Raw genomic sequence first — 16,637 nt, forward strand, 5'->3', positions numbered from 1 at the left:
AAATACTAAAAGAAGTGTAAGTGATAGAAAAAAACAAGAGGTAATAATAACTAGAATAATAAAGAATATAATAACTTGAATACTTGAGTCTGGTCAGTGTGTGAATTGTGGGGGGAAAGAAAGAGTGGAGCATGTAATATATACTTGTACAAGGTATGATGAAGTGATAAATTAATATCATATAAAAAAAAGTTTAATAAAATATACTACTAAGTGAAAGGATTTAAATATAGAATGTGGAGGTTCTATCCTATTCTGGATCTTTGTCTGGAGGAGGGGAAAAGGAACGATATGGTATTATGAATTATATTATTCAAGTAATATTTGTACGTGTGTAAGAATATAAAAAGCAAAAAAAAAGAAAGAAAGAAATTGATTATAAATAAACCATGACTGCATGACAGAACTGCAGCATAGAAACTGACATAATTTAATCAGAGTGAATAAGCTTCTTCTTTTTTTTTTTTTTTTGCACTAAAATATTTTATCTGCAATATTTTTTCACTTCACTGGTTATTTTTTAGATGCCCTTATTGTATAGCTGTATTTTATATTTTGTATTTTATATTTTTATATTTGATCTAGATTTTTAGGCTCTACTGTTAGTGTTATCTGTATGCACCATGGATCTGAAGTAACGCAATTTCAATTCTCTGTACAGTGTACATGTGGAAGAACTGACAATAAAGCAGACTTGACTTGACTGAACAGCAACAGTAGGTGGCGATATACAGACAGGATGTAACGCGCCAAAAAAACGGAAGAAGAAGAAGAAGAAAGACGTGACGTCACCTGTCTTTATCCAGCTGCAGCACGAGCTAACGCTGTAGTAATGAACTCCGATTAGCACACGATGGGATTTCAGGAATATTTCAGATAGTGATTCCGTGCAGACTCCTCAGTGTGTGTGAAGATGTGTGATCTGAGCTCAGCGCTCATTAAAGAGGGCTGGTGAGTCTCTGCGGAGCGCTAGCTGTGATTAGCATAATGCTAATGCTAACTCATGTTTACATTCGTTTACTCGCTCAGATTTAATAACGAGTTTTACTTTTATGCCGTATTTATGCATGTTTATAAGATCCCTTAACAACATAGAGTTTATATTAGCTCGTTTCTTTGTCTGTTTGGCTTTTGGGATGTTTAGTGCTGTTAAATCGTTATCAGCATTTATTAACTGCTAGTCCTTTATCAGTAACTTTCAATTATTAATACGTATTATAATATATATATATATATATATATATATATATATATATGTATATATATATATATATATATATATATATATATATATATATATATATATATATATATGTCATATGAGATGTTTCTCATTGATTTCTTATAACTCAGTCCGTCTGGACTGTCATGACACCTTTCAAAAGCTCTATTAAACTTCATTAGCATCTCACATCCTTTTAAGAGTTGATGTTAATTGTGTTTTCAGAGCTTGAATTTATTTCCTTGAGATCTCAGACTGTACTGTGCCTATTGAGAGTTATAATGTTGTACTGTGGTATATATGCAATTCCAAAGTGCCTGTCTTAATGTATTGTGATTAATGAACTGGGGAAATATGGATTATATAGGACTTATTCATGTTAAAGGTGTTTACAGAGGGGATTTAGAGCTTTTTATCAGTCCATAAATAAATAAAAATACTGTCAAGGGACATTATTTATAGACATAAATAAATATATAAAATGATGTAGAAATAAGGTGATGTATCACCAAACCCTTCTGTCCAAAACTTCATACTGTAGATAGTAATAAAACCGTAATGTGGTGCATCTAAAAAAAAAAAAAAACGCATTTAAAGATATGTATTGTGGTTTTTAAATCTGCAGATTCAAATATAAACATTTTAATAAAACATTGTAAAAAAAAAAAAAAAACACTACTAGTTTTACTTTCATTGACAGTTCAAAATAAAGTTGTGGGGAAGTTGTGGCCTAATGGTTAGAGGGTTGGACTCCCAATCGAAGGGTTGTGGGTTCTAGTCTCGGGCCGGACGGAATTGTGGGTGGGGGGAGTGCATGTACAGTTCTCTCTCCACCTTCAATACCACGACTTAGGTGCCCTTGAGCAAGGCATCGAACCCCCAACTGCTCCCCGGGCGCCGCAGCATAAATGGCTGCCCACTGCTCCGGGTGTGTGCTCACAGTGTGTGTGTGTGTGCTCACTGCTCTGTGTGTGTGCATTTCGGATGGGTTAAATGCAGAGCACAAATTCTGAGTATGGGTCACCATACTTGGCTGAATGTCACTTCACTTTTTAAATTCAGAGAGCCACAGCAAATTGTCAGTTAAAAGAATGTTATATATACTAGAATAAATATTTAAAACATATATATAATATATTGAGTAAATTGGAATGAAAAATGTGAACAAATAATAAATCTGATAGTAGGGCTGTCAAAATGTCTGAAAAACTAAATTAGAATTTTGTACTTCTATATTATCAAAATTCAATTACATTCTAATTTAAAATGCATAATTTCAGTGGGGGTGAAGAAAAGCTTTGGCTTCTCTTCTGAGGACACAAGAGGGCGCATCGAGCAAAATATAACTAATGCACATTTATTCAAAGCATAAAAATACATGACTGTGAAGTGAATAATATTTGAAATAATTATTATAAACCAATTATATTTAAGTTGCTTAAACAACTATAAACAGAACAGCATCATGTGTGCATGCATAGTTTAATACAAAGGGGTAAAAGCCCACACAGAGTACATTTTTAATTTAAAAACATGAGATGGGGAACAAACTCACCATACATTTTCGGTGATAGAAGATGCACAAGAAAATGCACAAAATATGCGTTCTGTGTGAACGGCTTGGTTTCAGTTTTGATGTAAACAAGATATTCTCCACATTGATGCTTTCTTTTTCCCTCACATATTTGGGATAATTAAAAAACCCTGACTGAAATCAGACACTTTTCTACACAGGTACCTTACAGATGAAGGAATAGAGGAGTGTAAAAGTTCAACAGAGAAGGAGAAAACATCACCGACTGACATCATCCAAGTAGCACTAAACGCAAGTGCTTTAAGAAATTACCTTTTATGTTTACTCTTTTGTGTCGTCTGTCTTTGTCAATATGTGATCATGTATATTTGGGTCTCGGCTCTCCACAGAAGCCGCCACACCTTGAGAAAGCCCACATATATAATACTATTATATACTTTATATTACAGAGTGATCTGAGACCAATCGGAAAGAGCTTCCTGCCAACAGACATCAACAGTGGACGAGTAGAAAAGGTGTGTTCGTGTATTAAAATAACTGGCTTGATTACATCACACGAGCATTATAAACTGAATGGGATTTTGCCGTTCGGTTTTAGCCTGAATCTAACATAATGGATAATTACAGTATGAATAGACTTCATGCACCTGCTAATGCTGTCCAGAAGATGGCGCTGTTATTAAAGAGAACATTAGGAGAGCATAAATGAAGAGAGATAGAATCAGAGCAGAGGTGAAGAGGTTAAAGAACATTTAGTTTGGCCAAAAGGACATGACATTACTGGAGAATAATAACTGTTATCTATGCGTTTCTCTGCAACACTAATTTAAAATGTAACTGTTTATTAACTTAAAACTTGTTTATATGCATTACTTTGTGTTTTTAGAGTGTTTTATCTGTTCTCCTGCAGTTGGAGTGTGGCCCGTGTGTCCTTCAGGTGCAGAAGATTCGTAATGTCGCCGCTCCTAAAGATCACGAGGAGTCGCAGGCGGCGCCCAGAATGCTGCGTCTGCAGATGACGGACGGTCACACGTCCTGCACCGGCCTCGAGTACAAACAAATGTCCAAAATCAGGTACAGCTCATGCAGATATTTGTACCTTTCCACCTTTTGATTAGACATGCTCTACCTGGAAGTAGAGAGTTGTTAATCAGCATCCACTAATAGGGGAAGAGAACTGTCCTCAGGAAGCCTTGTATAATTAGACTTACTGAAGGTCAGGCTGCTGCTTTAATAAAGGGAGTGAATCAGGCTGACATCTCATGTCTGGTGGGCTGAAATCATTCTGAGAAGTTCTCTTCCATTTATTCTCTTGCATTAAAAATATTAAAGCTGAAAGTAAATTGGTTCACTAATTAGTAGATGACTAATCAGGGTTGTAGGTGATTTCACTGGCTCTGTCTTCCATGAAAAACTACTTCTTGCTACATGTACACTTTGATTCAAAAGTTTTTAATTGTTATTGAAAATCATCTGTTTTGCTCCCCAAGGCTGTATTTATTTAACCAAGAAACTGTAAAAATTGTGAAATATTATTACATTTCAAAAATGGCTTTTTTATGTGAAATATATGTTTATTTATAATTAATTTCTGTGATCAAAGTTGAACTTTCAGCATCATTCCTCCAGTCTTCAGTGTCACATGATCCTTCAGAAATCACTCTAATATGAAGATTTGCTGCTGGGAAAACATTTATCATCATCATCACTGGTCAAAACAGTTGTGCTGCTTCATATTTTTGTGGAAACTGTGATGCAATATGTTTTTCACTATTCTTTGATGAAAAAGTTGACCTGAAAACCTTTTGAAACATTATAAATGATGATTTATTTTATGCACCTTTGCTAAGAAAAAGTGTTCATTTCTTTAAAAGTACTGACTCCAAACTTAGCACCTGTTATTATTTAATAGTATGTGATATAGTATGCAACATGCAGCGTTAAATAATCAAAGAGCATTATGCTGCAGTGTTGTTACATGACCTTATTATGTTGCATGTTTAATTTAGCAGATGGTGTCCAGTTATCATCTCATAAATAAATACAGTAATTTAGTATTTTTTCAATCTAATGATGTGTCTCTTTGCAGAGGAAAAAGAGATGTTAAAAATGATGTTCCTTAAGTTTCATTCGCGTGTCAAGCTCAAGAGCATTGCATTGTGGGATACAGTTTTTCACGTGGTTAAAGTAAATATTTTGGCAAATGCATGTGGGTTTTCCAAGTATTCAGGAAGTATGCTTATTATGCACGCTCCATACTTCAGAAAGTTTCTCTTTGTTTATGAGATATTTTGACTAATTTGTTCAGGTTTATTGCTGTCAAACGCTGCATTAAAGCGTAAAAGTAAAGATTTGGCAAGTAGCTGCAGTTTTATACATCCCTCACTCAGTTTTTGTGAACGAGTGGCTGTAAAATCAAGTACCTCAGACATGTAATTGAAGCACGTCTAATTGCGCCGTATGATTTAATGAAGTAATGTCTCGGCCCGTCAGACACAGTGAAGTGGCCCGTAATGAGGCCAAAAACCTGCTATTTGATTAAACACAGCTCTTTATATGATAAAGAGCTCCTGTAATTGCCTTGAGCCATACTAAAGAGGTCTTGATGTAGTGGGGAGCTGCATTAAAGGGTTTCTCACTGTGAAATGATGTTCACGGCACTACAGAGTCATTCAGGGTCGTGCGATTGCGCTGCTTTTCAGATTACTTCAGGCTCTTTTTCTCCAAACTAAACATCAGTGTCAATTTGAAATGAGGAAAGTAGTGTCAGATTCAGGTTGCATGCCAAGAATGTGTCTGTCTTGTTGCATTGAATTATGCACCACTATAATAAACCCTTTTTTTTTTGGTTGTCAACTGCTTAAATCAACTGATTATACAAATGCATTATGACTTAAATCCCTAATTTTAACACTTAATGTGAGGAGTTAGATTCAAATGATTAACCCTAGTTAAAAAATTTCTATGATCCATGATAGTTCATACAAAAATGTACATTTGCTAAATATTTATTCACCCTAAGATAGTCCCAAGATGCAGATGAGTTTGTTTCTTCATCAGGTTTGTAGAAATGTAGCATTGCATCAGTGTCTCATCAATGGATGCTCTGCAGTGAATGGGTGCCGTCAGAAAGAGAGTCTGATAAAAACATCACAATAATCCACAGCCACTCCAGTCCATCAGTTCACATCTTGTGAGGCTAAATCTGCATGTTTGTAAGAAACGAATCCATTAAGATATTTTTAAACCTAAAAGCATCGCTTCTGGCCAAAATACAAGTCCATAATAACGCTTCCTCCCATGCAAAGTCTATCTTCCGTCGTCTCCCACATCAAAATCAAGCCCCAGATTTGTTTAGATCTGTGTTTGCCTGTAAACAGTGCTTGATCTGTGCAGATGTCTCTCTTGATTCAGACCAGATGACTTTTAAACCGAAGAAAAGTAATGTCATAAATAGAGGACTTGCATTTCGGCTGGTTTGAAGTTAAAAAAATTATCTTGATAAATTTGTTTCTTACAAACCCACAGATTTTTGCTTCTCTGGCTGTGGGTTTTCGTGATGTTTTTATCAGCTGTTTGGATGTTGATGTGAGAGACAACAGAAGATAGACTTTGCATTGCAGGAAGCGCTATTATGGACTTTTATTGCAATGCTTTGAGGTTTAAAAACATCTTAACGATGGATCGGTTTCTTACAAACATGTAGATTTGTCTTCTCCAGATGTTAACAGATGGACTGGAGTGGCTGTGGATTATTGTGATGTTTTTATCAGACTCTCAATCTGACGGCACCCATTCACTGAAGAGCATTTATTGATGAGACACTGATGCAATGCTACATTTCTCCAAATCTAATGAAGAAACAAAGTCATCTAAATCTCGGTTGTAATTAGGGTGAACACATTTTCAGCTAATATTCACTGTTAGGAGAGCTATTCCTATGGTTTAAGGTTTAATTCGAAACGATTACAAAGAAACTGCCGTTAACACATCAAGTTAAACCTGAGATTTTGAAGTAGAAACAACTGAAATAGTATTTTCTTGTAAAACCTATTCCTGTAATACTTTACAGTCTTGTAAATGTGACACGGTGTAATCTTGTAAAGCCTCTTCAAACTCAAACAACCTTTGTCTGCCCTTTTCTTGTCCTCCCCTTCCTTTAACCCCAGTTTCAGACCTCACCAGTCCCGTGTCTCCATTACCGCTCTGACCGGGCATCAGCCGTCGTGATGGCCATCGGCCAGCGGCTTCAGGTCGAGCCGTTTGAAGAACAGAGCTCTCTTTATATTCGTCTGTTCCTCGGCTCGCTCTCTCTACATCCATCCCTGTCGCTAACAAGCAGAATCAAACTCTCCACTGTTCGTCCGAACCCAAAGCTTCCTTTATTCAAGCACCGAACGGACATGCATTATTTTAAAGTCTCTGTGAAGACACTTATGAATTGTAGTTTGATTTGGTTGTTTTCACCATTCAAGTTTAAAATCCTTTCACCTGTAATTATTTCACAAAGCAATAGTCCAGTTTCAAATAAATGCTAAGTTTCTGTTCATCAAAGAATCCTGAAAAAGAAAATGCATCAAACGTATCATCGCTAAACTTTTCAGTGTTTCATTCCGTTCGTTTCAAAAGAAGTGCATGCAAATGAAACCATCGCGTTCTTCATTCGTTCACAGAAAGGACATGCATTATTTCAACTTTGACTTTGGTTATTATTTTTAAAGCTCCGTTTAGTGTCAGTCATTTCCAATAATTATTTCACCTTCAAACGTTAGTGTGATTGTTTGAAAGAACAGAAGCAGTGTTCTGGAACAAACAGTGGATTTTCTGACATCTCCAGAGAGTTGGTATCGGATCCTGTCTCTCTTTGAGCGGCTTTGAGTCGATGAAGCGGTCAGGAAAGTGTAATTGCGCTGGTCACGTCACACATTGAGTGCTGTACTGCTCTTCTAATGAGAGGAGCCGGGGAAGTTGGAGTTTATTTGGTGTGTAGGAGAGCGGGGAGGTGTGCGTGTGATGTATTTTTAGCAGGAGCTGCTTCTGCAGTGCAGAGCGGTGCATTAACATTTGATCAGGGTGCCGGCAAGGGGACACATTTGAGGAAATAAGCCTGCATTTTTTGGAAAATTCACTGCTCCACTTCTCTCCTCGGGGTATTAGTGTTTGCGAGGGAAAATATAGTTTCTTCCTCTTCCTCTCTCTCAATCCATCCCTTCTCCTCCTTTAATCTTTAATTAAAGTCAAACAGTCAGTTCTTAATCCCAACTTACAGCAAATGCCCCACACTAACTAAAGCTGGAGCACATCGCAGGAGAAACCTGATTGACAACCAGAAAATAGAAGCATGTAAAGCAGAGAAGTGCAATTATGAATTTTTAATTCTTTTTTTAATTCTCCTTTTTTTGGGGGGGAAAGTCTGCAGATTTCAAAATAAAGAAAACTGAGGAAAACTCTCAAGAAATCCCTGGGTCACATTATACCACAAATCAAAAGGAAACATTCTGAAATTATATTTTCCTAAAGGAAATACGCCTTTTTTAGGAATATTAAGACTTTGACTTTGTTACAGTTCAACTGAAAATAATAATAATAATAATTCAGTATATTAGAATGATTTCTGAAGATGATGTGACACTGAAGACTGGAGTAATGATGCTGGAAATTCAGCTTCGCATCAAAGGAATAAAATACATTTCAAAATATATTTAAGTAGAAAACAGTTATTTTAAATCATAATAATATTTCATAATATTACTGATTTTACTGTATTTTTTAAATGCATCCTTGGTGAGCAGAAGAGGAAAACATAAAAAACGCTTCTGAATCCAAAGTTTTCATTGTTTCTGTTATTTATATATATTTACAAAAAAGAAAGCAATTGATTTAACACTTTAATGTGATTTCTGCTCCGCTTTCAGTCTGAACACTCCTCCTGGAACCAAAGTGAAGCTCCTGGGGGCCGTCCAGCTTAAAAATGGCCTTCTGCTATTGGACGATTCCAAGATCTCGGTTCTCGGAGGCGAAGTGGATCACATGATCGAGAAGTGGGAGTTTCAGAGGGTGAGCTGCTTGAATATTTGCTGATAATATATATGATATAGTTGTACATGACACACAGTTGGAAACCAAATTCGTTTTTATTGCTTTTATGAAATAGAGATCCAATCTATCATGTGTGTTCATATTTACTATCTCCTGATCTGGTCTAAAAAGTCATAATATGAATACCACCACCCACATTTATAAACAAACCAACTTGATCCAAGCCAAATCATCTTAGCCAATCACAGCGGAGGTCATTTGCATACAGGATTCTTGAATATGACATGGCACAAGCTGTTTAGTTCTGAGTGTTAGGGACAGCTACACTAATTTACACCGTTTTTACTGCAGGAAACCTTCCCTGACATTATAAACTGAGCTCTAGGGAAAAAATGAAGAGACGCAAAATTGTAGAATGTGACCTCTTTAAAAGTTCTATTCATTAAAACTTAAGAAACAGAAGCCGCAGTGTCTGTAACCATCTGTTAATATCCATCATGTTTCGGTAGTGATGGATGACACATTGGCAACAGATGATTTTATTTTAATTCTCAATCAAAGCCAGATAGCTTGAAGACGCATTGCTGTATTCATCTTGATGAGTAAATAACTTCTGTCCGAAGATCATTCTCTTTCAATTAAAACTGAAAACCTTTGAATGTTTGAAATAAATTCAACATTAACTGAAAAACAACAACTTTTATTTCCGCTATTTGCCAAGGCGTCATTTCTCATTTCACTGAAATAACTAAAACTGAAATTAATGTAATACATATAAAATAAAAAAGCACAATTATTAACACTTAGAAATGAAAAACAGTATTAAAAGATAATATTACAATAGGTAAAAAACTATAATCATATCTCAGTGATATTAAAGTAACACTAGTCTGGATTCACTTGAATGTTACATTACATCCAATGTTCAACTTTTTCCCAAAAAAGAGCCTGGCCAAACACAGCCGAAGAAACATCGGTGCAGAAGGCGGACCCCCTCCATTCGTTCCCTTTGGACAGGTCAGAAGTTCTTTCATTGTGACCTTTGACCCTCTGGATGTTTTTGAGGTTGATGGATGGTGTGTCGTGTCTCTGTAGAGATGTGCTCAGAAGGAGCAGGTGGACAGCAGAGCTCTGGATCAGAGGAAGACCCTGCAGAGCACCAACACTGTGAGATCTGCTGACGACAACGATGAGTTTGAGAAACAAAGAATCGCTGCTATCGCAGAGATCGCCAAGAGCAAAGAGGTGTGCTGTCGTCTTTTATGAGACTTTAATAATCTGAACAGTTAGCCCACCCTATGACCATACGTCTAAAGATGAAATTAATGTGCACTACTGTAACGAAATCTCTTCTTTCCTGCATTTGTTGTATAGGAATACTGTAAAAATGTGAAAAATTATTACAATTTAAAACAGTTGCTTTCAATGTGAATTTATGTTAAATTGTAATTTATTTCTGTGATGCTCCGCTGTATTTTCAGCATCATTACTCCAGTCTTCAGTGTCACATGATCTTCAGAAATCACTCTGATATTATGATTGTCATCAATATTGAAAACAGTTGTGTTGATTTATATTTTTGGAGAAATGGTTATATATTATTATTTAAAAGTTTGGTTTCAGTAATTTAAAAAAAAGTATTTAAAATGTTTACTTTTATTCTGCAAGGGTCTATTAAATTGACCAAAAGAAGCAGAAAATACAAACATTCTGATTCAGATTAATGTCCATTAATCATTCTATTAATCAAAGAATTCTCAGAAAATAAATATATATTTTTTAAAAATATATTCAAATATGAGACTTTAAAATTGCAATCATCATTGCTGCATTTTTGAGCAAATAAAAGCAGCCTTGGTGAGCAGAAGAGATTACTTTTGTTAAAATCGTGTTAAATCATAATTATTCCAGACATTTGACTGTTAATGTACACATAACCTTCAGATTTCAGTGTTTTGCATTGTGCAAAGATATTGGCATTTCAATTCAGAATAAATATGATTTTCATCCCCTGCAACAAAGTATCACCTTTGATAATGAAATATTGATGTATTAAAGCAATATGTAATTGAATTTGTTGGTTCTCATGACTGCGTCCTGAGGCCATGGGTGAACTTAATAATATTCTCTGATATTTAATTAAGAAATGTTTGTTTTTGATTGTGTAATTACAAGTGAACACCACATAAATGATTAAACTCTTGGACTCAGCAGCACCTGGGCTGTGTTTCAAAACTCAGTTTTAAAACACACTTATGATGTCCAGAAACATTGATCATCGTGTCCTTTTAAATTGGCTCTGAAACTGCTGCAGATGCACCAGTGTCTGCTGTTTCTCATCGTGCATCTGTTGTCTTTTCTCTTTGGTTTGTGATAGATGCGTACGTTCGGCGGTGGAGGCAATGCAGGAGGAAACCTCGCCAATCCAGGATCCACCTACAAGAGCCGAGACACCTATCAAAGAGACAAGAAGAGAGAGAAAAGCCCTGGACGGAGAACAAGCCAGAAGGAGTTTACAGAGATTTGGTGAGATCCAAAGATCATCATAAAAAGATGGAGAAATTAGTGCTTTGTCAGCAGTTTGAAGTTGTTCCTCATTAAAAAATCAAGGAGAAGATCCAAACAGACTGAACTTAATTATAATATCTTCAGATCTAACATCTAATTCAGTGAAATATGCCATTTTTTTTTCGTCAGTCCTCACTGAGAACAAAACCGCTGTGGTTTGATCACTTGTTAGTTGTCCATTGACTTTCAGAAACCAGTGGGTCTGTTTAAAAAAAAAGCATCACTACTATATTTAGTGTTGTTACTTTACTAAGTGATCACATGTGTTGATGATAAGACAGGCCAAAACACTTAAATGCATCATAACGGTGAGTTTTACACAGACATGCATCACTCATTATGCATTTTCTTCACGAAATGTCAAAATGACGTTGTGTCGCACAGAAAAATAACAAACCGTCTTGGGATTTTTAAGATTGTTAAGATTTTTTAATTCACCAATCCTGCATTTATTTGATTAGTAACTGTAATGTTGTGAAATATCATTACAATTTAAAAGTACTGTTTTCTATATGAATATATTGTAAAATGTCATTTATTTCTGTTCAAAGCTGAATTTTCACATGATTTTCAGAAATCATTCCAATATTCTGAATTGCTGCTTAAGAAACATTTCTGATATTATTATGTTGAAGACAGTTGTGCTGCTTTATTTTTGTGGAAACGTTTCGAGGATACTTTGAACAGTAATTTCACAATAAATTGTATTTCTAATAAAGTTTGTTTTTGTAATGTTGCTGTCATTTTATTACAGTTTAATGCATCTTTGCTGTATGAATGTACTAATTTCTTGTGTCTATTTTCTAATATTTTAAAAGTACAAAATCACGCTGACCTCAAACTTTTGAACCATATGCAAGGAGAAAGTCATCATGGAAAGTGCTTCACTTAGAAAATAAGAGTTTCTTTGTGCTAATGGATTGGAATTCTGCTGTTTTCACTTTTGTGTTTCTTAAATAACAATCTGTGAAAACACCTCAAGTGCCCCAAAATTGTATGATGGACTCTGTTTATAATTAAATGCCATTACTTCTCTTTAAGAGAGTGCATGACTTTCTGGTAAAAGATGAATCGAAGGCTGACGTGACCATTGATGTGTGACCCCTCTGTCTGTTTTGTTTTGTGATTTCTGTTTGCTACATCTGTTCTTTTGTCCTTGATTTTTAATGCATTTTTGATGACCCTCAAGTTCTGCTGTTTCATGTTGCTGCTGCTGTCTCTTCAAGGTTGATGAGCGCGCTTTGAGGGACATCATGGAGATGGGCTTTAACCGAGAGGCAGCCAGACAGGCCCTGCTGGATAACAACAATAACATGGAGGTGGCCCTCAACTTCCTGCTCACCAGAACAAACCATCCCAAAGTGGCCGAAACAGAGCAGAGCCGCCCACCGCCTCGAGGTAAAACCTTCAAGAGCTGAGCAAAGAACCAGAAACCTTCAGATATTCAGCTGCTTAAGGAAAACAGTCCTGTAGATGTTATAAGAGCTGGGCCTGTGTTGGTTTCCTAAACTCATAGGATTCATTTATACACAAGTTTTAACATAAGTGAAATATTTCTCATTTATTTAGTGCAACAGCCATTGATGATACCCATTGATTCAGGATTGTAATTGCCACTTTGCTTGTTTGTCTTTTTGAGTTTGACAGTTTATTGTTCTCTAACAGGAAAGGGGTCGTGGAAGGGGACGCTTCAGACAAGATGAGGATGAGGAAGCAGGAGGAAGGGCCATCTGGACCCAGCACACTGTTTGACTTCCTGGAGTCAAAAATGGGGACACTTTCCATTGATGGTACACAGAATTAGTTTTACCTTTTAAAAATGAAAAATGCTAACAATATGAGTGCTTCTTTAAATTTGATAACTGAATCGGCCAATTTTGGATTATGATATTTATTAAGGCCGGTTTTGTCCTTCCAATTAGAAAGTGTGTTATTATTTATGTGCTATTTAAGTATCTACTCCTTTTATTACTTTGTATTTGTTTTAGTATTATGATACATTTGTTTAGTTTTAACTTATTTTTAGTTATAGGTTAAGAAGTTTTAGTACTTGATTTTTCAGGTAGTTTTAGTTTCCAATAGTTTAAAGAGGTCCATTTGCCACAAGTTGATATGATTCTTAATGAAAAGTCTAAATTAAATTAATATTAATATTAAATTAATGGCATTTAGCAGACGCTTTTATCCAAAGCGACTTACAGGTGCATGCAGGCTATCAGTTTTTAGATATCATGTGTTCCTGGGTAATCGAACCCACAACCTTTGCGCTTGGTTACCACAGTGCTCTACCAATTGAGCTAATGAAAAGTCTATAACATACTTTGGTTAAAATTTCTCAATGGTAGTGTAAAACACCCTTTTTTGTCCTGTCAAAAACTGCTCTTTTCAGAGCAAGCTGTTTTGTTGCAATGCTGCTTTAAATGCAAATGAGCTCCCCTTTATTGGGGGCAGTTGTGGCCTAATGGTTAGAGAGTTTAAGTCAGACTTGTAACCTGAAGGTTACTGGTTTTGAGTCTCAGGTCCAGAAGGTATTGTTAGGTGTGGGGGAGGGAATCACCAGTGCTCTCTCCACCCTCAAATACCACGACTGAGGTGAGACCCTAATTTGAATAATGGGAGGGGCCTCAACCAGTTTAGTTTAATGCAGCATTGTTATTTTCAACCACCATTTTTTCGGATAATTTCTAAATATTACTGTTTATTTGGCCATGAAATGTAGTTTTTTTAAAGTATTTTTAAAACTTTGTCCTCCATTGTTGTTTCAGATTTCCCACTGGCTCGCCACATTGTAATTACGTCACTACTAGAGCAAGCTTCCTGATTGGTTAACGCGGCCTGAAATGCTTGATTCGCGCGTATCACTAGAGTTAAAATATCTGAACTTTGGCATTTTACAAGGTCAGAATGCCCAAAACGCTCAATTCGCGCTGTCTTTCGCGTGAATCACGTCTTTAATGCCGCAGAATGTCTATTTGCATCTTTGCATTGACTTAACATGTAAAATCACTCGTACTTAATGCTTTATTCGCGTTTGGTGTGAATGCACCATAACAGGATTGTTTACTTTAGCCGCCAAACTTGCTAACTTCTGAAATGTGAGCACAGAGAGCAGCGGTTTGTGTCCGCTCTCCGAAACCGTTCCATGCATTTCCTGCAGAAAAGATTGCTTTGAACCGGAACTGACGTCTTTTATATTTATCGTCCAGTATGCAGAAAACTACGTCAGTATATCATCATAAACACAGCTGTTTTTGTGTTAAGTGAACGTAAACAGATGAGAAAAAAAACACACATGTGCAGTATTTTTAGATCTGCATGCGTTCAGTGTTAAAGAAAAAGCAGCCTGATAGTAACACTCTAAAATTTGAAAATGATAAACGTCTAGTTGTTTTTGCTGTGATATTTTTGTAAAAATGCATTGGCAAAAGTTCCTCTTGTAAGTGTTCTGTAGGCTGCTGATTTTTGCTCATGTTATTCAGCTGCAACAGAAAGCTTTGCAAAAAGACACAATAAATGTTTGACTTTTTTATATATATATATATTATTATATTATATATATGGATTATATTATATCTTATTGGAATCTAAACTAGGAATCGATACAAATCGTAACCCTAGTTATGGAACAACTATTCTTATTCTTATAATCTTTAGATTAAACTCTTCAAACCTTTTTTCATTTTAAGGTTATTTTGCAAAAATGACTAAATGATTGCATTAAAACGATTGTGTGATTTGCTTTATTCCTTCTGCATTTGCAACGGAACCAATCTTAATAATGGGAACATTGTATCTGGATTTTTTTAATCTCCTCTTATGTTGAAGTCCCAGTGGGCTGCAGAACTGTGCGGCGTCAAACAGATGGCCAGTCCCAAATGAAGGCGCTCTATTAGTCAGCTTTAGATAAGTCTCTGTGGCTGGTAAGCTCTGCCTGACATATGGCTTTAGGAGAAAACAGACAGGGCTAATATGTGGAGAAATGGTTTGTCGTCTTCCGCTCTTTCAGTGCTGTTGTTTAACATTCATGCTCTTGCTTTGAGTCAGAATGACATGAAACACACTGTAATTGTGCTTTTGAAGTGCCCTGCATCATCACTGTGTCCTGCATTTAAGGCGATGTTTCTGTGAAGAGACTGAATGAACTTTCTTGAATGAACTTTATTACCGCTTGTTCTTTTGCCGCATTTCCCCACATCATAAAAGGTTATTTAAATGCATGTCGTGATGTTCATGGTGCAAGATGCAAAAAATATGCAAAACAACAGGAAACAGTCTCTTCATTGGTTTTGAATGGTCTTTTCTGAGCTTTTCTTCACAAATACGGAAATGTGCCATTTAATTGATTGGCATAGAAAGTAATAGTTTTATCAGCATTACATTTTTTTTTTCTTCGGGTTTTAATGTTTCTAAATTCAATTTAAATTTTCATTTCTCCAGGCTCTTTTAATGATTGCATAAAATTTCCATAAATTGATCAAAAGCGTGTGACTGATTAGAATCATAAAACTTTAAATGTAACAACAATTTGTAAAACCCCCCCACCCCCCCCCCCCCCCGAAATTGTTTTTTTCATTATAATTTTACTGAAATCCCTTTTCAATAGTTACATTAAATGTTTAGTAATCAAAAAGAAAACTTGATTGATTTATCAAATTAAAAAATAGTTAAACTTATTCATTTTAACACTAAATTATTAATAGTATATATTATAGTATATTTTTATTCAATTCAAGTTTATTTGTATAGCGCATTTTACAATACAAATTGTTACAAAGCACCTTTACAGAAAATTATGTTTCTACAATATTTAGTAATAGCTTATAAGTGGTGACTGTCAGTTTGTGCACGTATGACAGGATTTTTCAGAAAAATTAATACAAGATGTAGTCAGCCAGACGATGAACATTATTAATTTTATTAATAATTCATAATTATTATATGATGCAGTCACACTTGTATCAATATTTGTTAGTTCTGTTTGTTGATTCAAGGTTAGCATCATCTGGGGTCCTCTGAGGGTCAGCATCATCTCTTCTCAGGTGTTCTGGATCCAGACTGGAGCTTGTGTAACCTAGTTACCCTGTGGCAAAACATAGACAATCATTAGCATAACTGCTGATCCAACAAGGGGCAACATGTATATTGAAAATACAAGGGGACCTAGGACGGATCCTTGTGGCACTCCATATTTTACTAATGATAAATGAGATGACTCCTCATTTAAGTAAACAAAATGGTAGCGATCGGACAGAATCCTAATAACAATAATAAAAA

At 35.6% G+C, this 16,637-nt stretch overlaps 1 protein-coding gene across 1 annotated transcript; it reads left to right on the top strand.

Moving 5' to 3' along the window:
• Positions 1-757: 757 nt before the first annotated feature.
• Positions 758-13,153, top strand: LOC113082118 (tudor domain-containing protein 3-like; the record flags this gene model as incomplete). Its single annotated transcript, XM_026253990.1, is given in 11 exon segments — positions 758-951; positions 2,957-3,047; positions 3,206-3,271; positions 3,667-3,830; positions 8,672-8,813; positions 9,741-9,812; positions 9,891-10,040; positions 11,173-11,281; positions 11,284-11,321; positions 12,590-12,761; positions 13,034-13,153. Coding segments are annotated over 11 exon segments (1,162 nt in total), but the record flags the coding sequence as incomplete, so codon positions are not given.
• Between the last annotated feature and the right edge of the window lie 3,484 nt (positions 13,154-16,637).

Source organism: Carassius auratus, unplaced genomic scaffold (assembly GCF_003368295.1).
Source record: "Carassius auratus strain Wakin unplaced genomic scaffold, ASM336829v1 scaf_tig00035708, whole genome shotgun sequence".
In the NCBI taxonomy this organism is placed as follows: Eukaryota; Metazoa; Chordata; class Actinopteri; order Cypriniformes; family Cyprinidae; genus Carassius; species Carassius auratus.